Source organism: Nilaparvata lugens, unplaced genomic scaffold (genome assembly GCF_014356525.2).
Source record: "Nilaparvata lugens isolate BPH unplaced genomic scaffold, ASM1435652v1 scaffold7913, whole genome shotgun sequence".
Taxonomy (NCBI): domain Eukaryota; kingdom Metazoa; phylum Arthropoda; class Insecta; order Hemiptera; family Delphacidae; genus Nilaparvata; species Nilaparvata lugens.
Window position 1 is genome coordinate 605 of NW_024093660.1, and position 11,085 is coordinate 11,689.

General features: G+C 36.5%; 1 protein-coding gene across 1 annotated transcript; it reads right to left on the reverse strand.

Moving 5' to 3' along the window:
* Nucleotides 1–4,737: 4,737 nt before the first annotated feature.
* LOC120349025 lies at nt 4,738–10,425 on the reverse strand (the record flags this gene model as incomplete). Its single annotated transcript, XM_039418970.1, has 2 exons — nt 4,738–4,899; nt 10,043–10,425. Coding segments are annotated over 2 exons (403 nt in total), but the record flags the coding sequence as incomplete, so codon positions are not given.
* Between the last annotated feature and the right edge of the window lie 660 nt (nt 10,426–11,085).

Sequence of the window (11,085 nt, forward strand, 5' to 3'; positions counted from 1 at the left end):
TGAGGTCTAAGATTCAAGTCGACGGTTTGGCATTTCTCTTAATGCTTAAATGTTTAAGGGCCGGTTTCCGAGCTCGGGATTCAGCTAAGTCCTAGACTTTAAACAGCTGGAGTCAGAAAATTGGCTTTCCGAACCCGGGCATTAACGTAGTTGAGGACTTGAATAGACTCTGGAGTTTAGAGATCACGTTAGACCCTGGAGTTTACAATTTCGCTTTCTGAGTGAAATACTTATAAGTCCAGGACTTGAATTAGATTCTCGCCTCTTTCCGAGTCGAGGATTCATGAAAAATCGTTAAGTCCAGAACTTAAAACAGCGTAATTTAAACCCTCGACTGGAGTAGGGTTTAAATTTAAGTTCTAGACTTAACTGAGAAAAAAAACAATTCTGTTATTGTTTTGAAGTAGATAAAAAGCAAAATAGATGTCATGGAATACGTAAATTATTTAGATTAGTTCATCTAAATTCATAATTTATAGTTTGCAAGTTTATTTTGCAATAAAATTGTATCAGAATATTATGCGTAAAAAACTAACCTTATTTTACGAATGTGACATAACCTAAAAATGTTTAAGAAAAATAATACATGCTTTGCCTTGGAATTAATATTCCAATATGAATGTTATCAATCAATGTCATATTCAACATTTGATATTGTAACAATAATAAATTATTATTCCAGTTTTTTTTTTCAAAACAAATACGTTTTCAAACTCAATAGCCAAATGGAATTTTTATTCCAAAATCACTGGTTGGGATCAATGATCTATAATAGCATAACGTAAAATGAAATGTGTATTTATTCATCTTTTAAAAGGTTAGGTTATAAAAGTAATAGGCCTACAAAGAAATCAAAACGTATTTTCACAAAATAGTTTGGAGAGCATGCTCATTTGAATTATCCGCTGCAATCAGCTGTTTTCGTTTTGCTATGATGCCAACAATACAACAGCAAAATATTGTGAATTTCCCTCATGTTTACTACATTAAAGTCCTGGACTCAAATATAAGTCGAGACTCAATAGACCCCGGTGTTTAGAAGATAAAACCCTCACTCAGAAAGTGGATTTACACCCGAGAGCTTATTTCAGTCCTGGACTCTGTAAGTCCAGAACTTATAGATCCGGAGCTCGGAAACGGTCCTAAATGTTTATTTTGCGCATTTACGGCGAAACGTGGTAATAGATTTTCATGAAATATGACAGGTATGTTCCTTTTTAAATTGCGCATCGACGTATATACAATGTTTTTAGAAATTTTGCTATTCAAGGATAATATAAAAGGAAAAAGGAGCCTCCTCATACGCCAATATAAGGGTACTAGTAGTTCTGTGAACAGTAGACCTCACGCAGTAATCTCAACCACAAGTACATGATGAAACTATAGACCTTATGGAGATACAGCAATAGACTGGCTTCTAACACATCTGTGTAATCACTTGTCAGATGATTATGATGAATAATTCTATAGCCTGATTTTTACTTCAATATGGCGTATGAAGGAGGCTCCTTTTTCCTTTTATATTATCCTTGAAATGCAAATTTCCAAAAAAACCTGTATAAACGTCGACGCTCAATTAAAAAAGGAACATACCTGTCTAATTTCATGAAAATCTATAACCGCGTTTCGCCGTAAAGCGCAACATAAAAACATTTAGAATAGAATAGAATACATTAGGGAAATCCATCCTGATTATAAATGTAAAACCAGTTCATTGATTTCAATTGAATAAGTTTCATTTTTCTTATTATAAAAATTCAGATCATATAAGATTTCTTAAATTATGTAGATCGCATTATATGCAGACTGAGATTCTAGCGTATAATAATTATCAATATAGCTAACTACTCAATGAGTTTCATAAAGCTATGATCTGAAGCATTTTAGAATTATATGAGATAATGAACATTCAATTGAATTTTGATTATATTACATGTGTGTTACATCTACATATTACGGCAGGTTTGAACGCAATGAACATCAATTGTGGCAAATGAATCCCATTCGTATCCATCAAGAAGAAGCTTACAGTTATCATGAATAAAGATTTATAATGATGAAATGAATTTGAAGAGAAACAATTTAAAACTCAAAACATTTAAACATAAGAGAAATGCCAAACCGTCGACTGAATCTTAGACCTCATTCGCTTGGTCAATAACAGCAAAATATTGTGAATTTCCCTCATGTTTACTGCTTTAAAGTCCTGGACTCAAAAAAGTCGAGAACATAATAGAGTTAATGGAATTTGATTTGAATTACCAATTGATATGGTAAATACCTCAGTGGCCGATGACAGTAGTCCTTTACCGGCCAGACTGAATGCCGACACATGTGCTTCGTACCCTGCTGCTCCTTCGCTATTTGGAATGTCCACTGGTAGCATCTAAACACAAAACACACTCGTCAAGCCTCCTCCCCAACAAACATTACAATATCAACCTTCCGGCAGTCGCGCCCTACTCAATCACACGAGCAGTCGCGTGTTGTATTTTGTACAACATCCAATTTTTCAAGTGTTATGTACTCTGTTTACTGTCAAAACATATTAATTAATTGCACTATTTATTCTTGCAAACACCAATTGTCCTTCTATTGCCATAGAATAATAAATGGTCTACCTGAAAAATTTATTCTAATAGAATTACTAAGTGTTTAATTTGAAATAAGAGAGTGGTATGTAGGAAAGTTACTCGGACTTGAGATTTCAGAAGATAATTGACTTTTGTTCTAGTGCTTACATTGTTATATTGTACATACATTATATTCTAGTGTTTGTATTGCATATTGTCTCTTCTGGTACTAATTAAATTGTCTTAGACATCCATCATAATTACCTTAACATTTTGAAACTCTCTCCAGAGCTCAAGCATTAGCTTTTCTGGGAGAGCCCATTATTCAATATAAAATAAAACATCGTTGAATATGTTTTTAAATTAGTTAAGATTATAATAGTTATAACATTATAAGAATGTTTTGTTTCACTTGTTTGTAAAAAAAGAATGGCAATAAATTGATTTGATTTGAATGTATAATTACTTTTTCTACAGTTACTTGAAAAGTGACCATTCCTGCATGATTACAGAACGCAAAGATCACTTTTCGCTCTAGTGCGCAAAGTATTACTTTGCGTACTCTTAATACTTGCGTATTATCTTGCAGCCATCCCTATCAGCTGTTGACATTGTTGGCGTGTATTTTGAATGCAAATTTTTTCTATGTTAATTTTTCTGATTTTTGAAATGAAATAAAATGAGAACTCATTAAATTATACATTTGAATATTATTAATCATTCATTATTTCAATAATTTTTTTCATTCATAAATTGATTGGTTGAAAAATTATTTATAAATTAAGATTTATTCAAATAATTGGATTAATTTAATTTGTAATTTGAATAAATTATCGAGTATCAATTTTCAATTGGATTATAAAGTTTAAAATAAATTAAAGTTGATATTAATAACAAAATATACAGACAAACATTTGATGGATTTCAGCCCTCATTTTACCCAAATCAACCACTTCTCATATTCAATGGTAACTGTGGGAAAAATTTAAAGTGAAATACGTGAGCAAAGTTCCTCTGCTGCACTCAAGAAACCATTCCGCCCTCGCCTACGGCTCGTGCGTAAACGTTTCTTTCGGTGCAGCAAACTGTCACTTTGCGCACTAGTTGCACAATAGTTATTTAGGTATTAGAACAATAGTCCAATAGTTATTAGAACAATAGTATTTGTGCAACTAGTGCGCAAAGTGACAGTTTACTGCACCGAAAAGAAACGTTTACGCCCGAGCCGTAGGCGAAGGCGGAATGGTTTCTTGAGTGCAGCAAACGAACTTTGCGCACGTATTTCACATTAAATTTTCCTACAGTTACCATTGAATATAAAAAGTGGGTAATTATGGGTAAAATTCCTGAAATCCATCAAATGTATTCTGTGAAATTTTATTATTGATAAAAACCTTAATTTATTTAAAATTGAATAATATTAATAATTGAATTATAAAGATTAGTAATTCAATTGAAAATTCATCTACTGCTTGAAGGGGGTTTATGTTATGCAAGCATTGAAATGACTTTAATCAAGGCACATAATGGCATGGCAACGCTGTTCTCCACTGCCATTATAACGTGGGCCTCACTATGAGTGCAGTTACCAACTTAATTTTGATTTTGCTGCACTGGTGCTCCATTAACCTTCCAACTATTTTGCATTGTCATGCTGCAAATCTGGAGTACGCAAAGTACTCACTTTGCGCACTAGTGCGGAAAAGTGATTCTTTGCGGCCTGCAATCAGTGCAGAAATGGTCACTTTTCAAGGTATCTGTAGGAAAATAACTATTTCCATCTTCTTGGATTATTTTACGCCTATGAACATTTGGATGATTACAATTTTATAACCCATTGAGGTACATCAAGCAAAGCCATCAATTCTGTGTTATTGGTTCGTTTACAGTTTACAGTCCCCGTATACAGTCTTTCCCTATCTTATGCACTGTGGCGACCAATGGCACCTAAAGACTGAACCATTGCTCGGTTGATACTGCAACTCAGTGGAGTGATGGGGGGAAAGTTATGGAATGCAAAGGTGAGTCATTCACTGACACCAACCCATTCAATAGTTTTGTGCAGCAAAAAAACTGACACTGTTGTACTTTTTACAACAGCGCGACTGCCGGAAGGTTAAATAGCATTGATCACTAGTAGTAGTACTTTGAAAGTAGGGCTCACCGCTAGTAAAAGGAGTACTTCCGAGACCAAATCCTCTGCCACCATTGCCGTGCAAAGGGTGTGTTCATTCTCGACAGTGCAACACAGACCTTGTTCACGTCGAAACTTGTGTCATAGATTGGCACATTATCGTCTTTCAGTATCAAATCATGGCACTCATTCCTGCAACCAACACACATTTATGTTATTTTTACATTCAATGGATAATCTCTTTCTACAGATCATTATAAAGAGATTGATACCATTCCCAAGTCTGTACCTTCAAGGAGTCATGAGCTACACGGTTTTCTAATTGTTGAGATTGCATTTGGTGGAAAAAAGGTGTTTTCGCCACAAACTGCACATAATAATAATAATAATAATAATAATTTCTTATTATTGTTAATAATAATTTATTATTAACAAATAATAATAATTATAATAATAATAATAATAATAATAATAATAATAATTTGTCAACTTTTTGAAGCTAGCCATGACTGAGTGGAGTGTCAGGCTGTGTATTGGGGATGGAGGGGATCAATTTCAAACAGGTGCTATCAAGGTTGTCAGAGGAATTTACCAGGGTGACAGTCTGAGCCCTCTCTGGTTCTCCTGGCCTTAAATCCTCTTAGTTTGTTGCTAAGAAATTCCCCATATGGATATAAGCTCAATGTTTCAAGAGAGCTTACAGTATCACACAGTTTCTATATGGATGACCTGAAACTTTATGCCAAGTCACCAGAGCAGCTTGAGAATTTGCTTCAGCTGGTCACTACTTTCAGCCAGAGTATCAAAATGAAATTAGGATTGGAGAAGTGTGCAGTACTGCATGTGAAGAAAGGTAAAGTAGTAAATACAGCAGAAGGGATGTTGACACTGAAAATGAAATAGGGCAGTTGCAAATAGGACAGACATATAAATACTTGGGACTCCACCAGCATTTGAAAATCTCCCGTGTTGAAGTGTTCAGCCGCTTGGAAATTGAATTTAAGAGAAGACTAAGTAAAGTCATGAAATCTAATTGCCTTCAAAGCATCTGATTAAGGCAATAAACTCTTGGGTTATTCCATCTCTGACCTACAGTTTTGGTGTTCTGAAGTGGTCTGACACTCGTCTGGAACAAATGGACAGGCTTGTGAGGACTCAAATGACGAAAACAGGTGCATCACCCAAGATCATCGATGAGTCGTCTATATATGCCAAGGAAGCTGGGTGGCAGGGGCTTGTCCAGGTTTCAGATCTGTGTGCAAAACAAGAGAAAAGACTAAGAGAGTATTTCATTCTGCTAACACAAATCTCCTCAGGGAAGTGTGCCGACTGGAAAAATTATACTGCACTTAACCTGAGGAATCCTATGGTCGAGAGCCCTTGACAGTGCATGATTACAAGGCAGAATGGCAACAGAGGGAACTGCATGGGCGCTACTGTAAGCATCTGAACTCTGATCATAATAATCATGACCTTTCAAGCAGGTGGCTGACAGATGGAAGTCTTTCCCAGAAACAGAAGGCTTTATAATTGCTATGCAGGATCAGGTTGTCGCTACCAATGCCTATAGAAGACATATCATCAGAGATCTGAGCATAAGTGATAAATGCAGGCTTTGTAACGCTGCAGTAGAAAGTATTCAGCACATAGTTTCAGGCTGCTCAATATTGGCACCAAAAGAGTATTTGAGGCGACATAATAATGTTGCAAAAATAGTGCACCTGAAATTGCAGCAGGAATTTGACTTCTTTGAAGAAATGCCCCCATACTATTCTTACTCTCCTCCTGCATTTATTGAGAGAAACCAGATTAAGATCTATTGGGATGTTCAAATGATCACTGACAGGCAAGTCATTCATAACAAGCCTGACATCCTAATGTTGAACATGAATCAAAAAGAAGCCTTGATAATTGATGTAGCCATACCAGCAGATGAAAATTGTCAAAGAACAAGAGGTGAGAATTGAGGAAGTATCAAGAGCTAGCATTTGAGCTCAAAGATATGTATGGGCTCAATAATGTTAGAATAATCCCAATCATAATATCTGTGAATGGTCTGGTTCTTAATTCAACAGTGGAGAGCTGTAAGGCTATTGATGTCTCAGAAACTCTGGTAGGGAAAATGCAGAAGTCTGTTCTGCTTGATACAGCTCGCATAGTACGCCAAACGCTCCAACATATTGGTAAAATACTCCATCAATAATAGAAAATAATGCCAAGAGGTTGCATAAATTTGCCCCTCTTCGCATAAGCTATCCGCAACTGCGTGAAAAGAGAATAATAATAATAATTCGAGTGACCTGGCTGGCTCAGGTCTGGTGTCAGAGTTTTCAGGTCGCAACTGATCAATTTCAGGGCCTCTGACATGACCTAACGACTGCTTTTTAGGCAGCCGGGACCGACGGCTTAACGTGTCCATCCGAAACACGGGAGTGGCCCGAGATAAATATCTTCCCCGGGCCGGGATTGAACCCGGGCCTCTGAATCATGAAGCCAGCATCTGATCCACTCGACTACGGCCACTCCCCATGCACAAAAAGCAGCTGTTTTCCTGTCCCTACGTAGATCTGAAAGACAATGTTTGCAGACGACTCTCGTCTGACGTCAGAACAGGTTCTTCCGGCCTAGGCGGAAAGAGTACCCTTTCCAGCCGCTAACATGGAACTAAGAAAGGTGATCAAAAAACAGCTTATCAAAAAACTTTTCATTATTGTGTTCATTATTCAATAATTAAAACATTTATAATAATATCATCTTATTGTCATTTGAAAGAATAAAAAAGTATAAACTCAAACCCCACATAATTGAACATCATCTTTTAGGTTATTTAGACAAATCAGAATGAAAAATAAAAATACTTGGACAATTTCCTGATATTCAGATTACCTCAGATTTGCTAGAGCTATCACCTTCCACTTCAGCTTTCGGAATGCTTAGTAAACAACTATTCTCATATATGTATTGTTTATTTTTGTGTGTGGCGAAAATAGCGTTCGCACCACGGGCAAAAATTTTTTCCGGCAATGAATGATTTCGCCTACGGCCTCGGACTTGAAAACCGATTTCGAGCCGGAAAATCTCATTTTCAGCTCTAGGTGCGAAATATACTATACATTCAATGGATAATCTCTTTCTACACATCATTATAAAGAGATTGATACCATTCCCAAGTCTGTACCTTCAAGGAGTCATGAGCTACACGGTTTTCTAATTGTTGGGATTGGCATTTGGTGGAAAAGCGTGTTTTCCGCTGCAAACAGTACTTTTTACCTTTTTTCCAATGACGCTCCAGCCGTAAATATCAACTTACAGCCTCCAACCAGATGTCATTTTGAAGCTTTGGAAATATTCTACAACACTATGCCAATAATACTAGTGTTTGTTCTGCGAATACATATACAGAGTGGAAAGTGAATTATTGTCCTTGAAAAATGTATGTTACAAGTTTCTGAAGTTGAATATATAATGGAAAGAGTGGTCGAAATGAGATGATTCTCTCGAACAACATTGTTTAGTTAATTCTAAAACACTTTGGTGGTGAAACCAATCCGATATCTCTCACAATAACTGAATAATAAGCGATATAAAAATTTCTGTCAATAATGACCGCCATCTTGTATTTTCAATGATGTCAAATATTTCGTTGTTTTCATCATTATTCGTTGTGGAATAGGTTGTGGTGGGTTGGGTTGGTGGATACTTAGGCAGTAATTTTGAACTGTGGACTATTTTGTCATAGAGTATGTGGGAAGAGAAATTACTTGATCATTTAGGAGACTGTTGGGAAACTCATATTATAAACCATATTATATCAACAACCACACATACCACCATTCTTGAAATCCTTCATATCTCACAAAAAAGCAGAAAACTCAATGTATTGGAACAATACGAAATTTACACCACACAGAACAGTTCCCAACAGTCTCCTAAATGATCAAGTAAATTTCTCTTCCCACACACTCTTTGACAAAATAGTCCACAGTTCAAAATTACTGCCTAAGTATCCACCAACCCAACCCCCACCACAACCTATTCCACCACCTTCATCCCTTACCACACAAAGCCTTGTCATCTGAGTAAATCCCACAGTCTAATGATGACCAACAACAGGTCGAAACGATCGTCACTACAAAAGTAAGTGTATTTTTCACTTCAAATTTCAAAGTTTAATTTTGACAGTGAAAAAGTATGGATATACAACACGTATAATTGGTTTAAAATGTATTATTGAAACAATGTAATAATTTTTAGACATTACCGTATGAGAAACACAAATAAAAATACTTGAAATGACATTTTAAAAGTTGATAACTAACCATCCTAGACTTTATCCATGCTTCAGTTAGCCTACACGTTTAGGTTAGACCTACTCGTACCGGTATAAATAATAATTGAAAGATTATTTCAGAATTACTTCCAATGAAATTACTTATTTTAAAAAGGATTTCTAGCTTTCTATAATTTTTGAAAGAAATTGGAATAAAATACCTACCAAATAACTTAATTTCTGTTGTTTTGAAATTCAGATTGGTGTATCACAGCTTTTTAAATTAGCCGCCATTTCAGGTTTGTATAAAAATAAAAATCTGATCTCAGTTATGGGAGCAAATTTTTGAATCAAATTATGAAAAAATATATATTCTTGATTAATGTGACATTAAATTGATTATTTTATCAAGGAAATGATAATTATTATTAGATCAAATTTAATGGGATGAATTGAGTAACAGCTGTGTACACTCAGTGGCAAAATGGAGAGACTTGGCAACGTTTTTCTCCTATCTTTCTTCACTGCCATTATAACGTGGACCTCACTATAGTTATAATAATAATAATATCGAGTGGACCTGGCTGGCTCAGGTCTGGTGTCAGAGTTTTCAGGTCGCAACTGATCAATTTCAGGGCCTCTGACATGACCTAACGACTGCTTTTAGGCAGCCGGGACCGACGGCTTAACGTGTCCATCCGAAACACGGGAGTGGCCCGAGATAACACTATAGTTGATTGATTCAAAGTCACCGAGGAAAAGCTACGGGACTTGTAGATGCTAATCAAATAACATGGATCTCACTTTAGCTAACCAAAGATACACACCAATCTATAGTGAGGTCCACGTTATAATGGCAGTGGATAAAGATAGAAGAATAGCGATGCCGATTCTCTGCATTAATTAATTATATTTCTACACTGTAAAAAACATAATGGCATCGTTGTGGACCTATAAAAGAATAGTACCACCGGCTTTGTCGAATGATAGACAAGGATAGCAAAACCAAAGTTGATCAAATACTGTCATTATAACGTGGACCTCACTATATATGCTTAGGTTTACCTGCACCAGTCAAGCGTTCCATTTGCGAGTCGAGCTCAGCCTCGCGCTGCAGGGCGTTTCGCTCGGCGAGCGCGTGGGGAATCTGCCACATGTTGGCAGCCAGCAACTGCATCAGGGTGCCGGCACCTTCTCGGAAGAGTCTGACTCGAGCAGCGTGTGGGGCAGGACTCGAGTCAGCGAGTCGATCGCCAGCAGCTGGGAGCGGAGTGACTCGAGTCGAGGCAGCGAGTCGGAGCCGACTCCGACCAGAGTCAACAGCAGCTGATCCAGCGCTCCTGGGCCAGTTGCCGAGCATCACTGGGTTGGACGTTAGTCGACGTATGAAGGCCAGCAGGTCACCCACATTACGCTCCAACACTTTCACTTCCGATGGTGATAGTGGTCTGAAAATTTATTGAGTTAAAATTTAATTTTCCTACAGATACCTTGAAAAGTGACCATTTCTGCACTGATTGCAGGCCGCAAAGAATCACTTTTCCGCACGAGTGCGCAAAGTGAGTACTTTGCGTACTCCAGATTTGCAGCATGACAACGCAAAATTGTTAGTAGGTTATATGGAGCACCAGTGAAACAAAATCAAAATTAAGTTGGTAATACTCATAGTGAGGCCCACGTTATAATGGCAGTGGAGAACAGCATTGCCTTGCCATTATGTGATTATTACAGTCATTTCAATGCTACATAAGATAAACCCCCTCAAGCAGTCAGATAAATTTTCAATTGAATTACTAATCATTATAAAATTAAAAAAACAAATATTATTATTCAATTTTTAATAAATTAAGGTTTTTATTAATAATAAAATTACACAGAAAAACATTCGATGGATTTCAGGAATTTACCCATAATTACCCACTTTTCATATTCAATGGTAACTGTAGGAAAAAATTTAATGTGAAATAATTCATTGCTGCACTCAAGAAACCAACCTCGCCTACGGCTCGTGCGTAAACGTTTCTTTCGGTGCAGCAAACTGTCCCTTTGCGCACTAGTTGCACAAATAACTATTACCTTTCAATTCAATTCAAATTTATTAAAACACA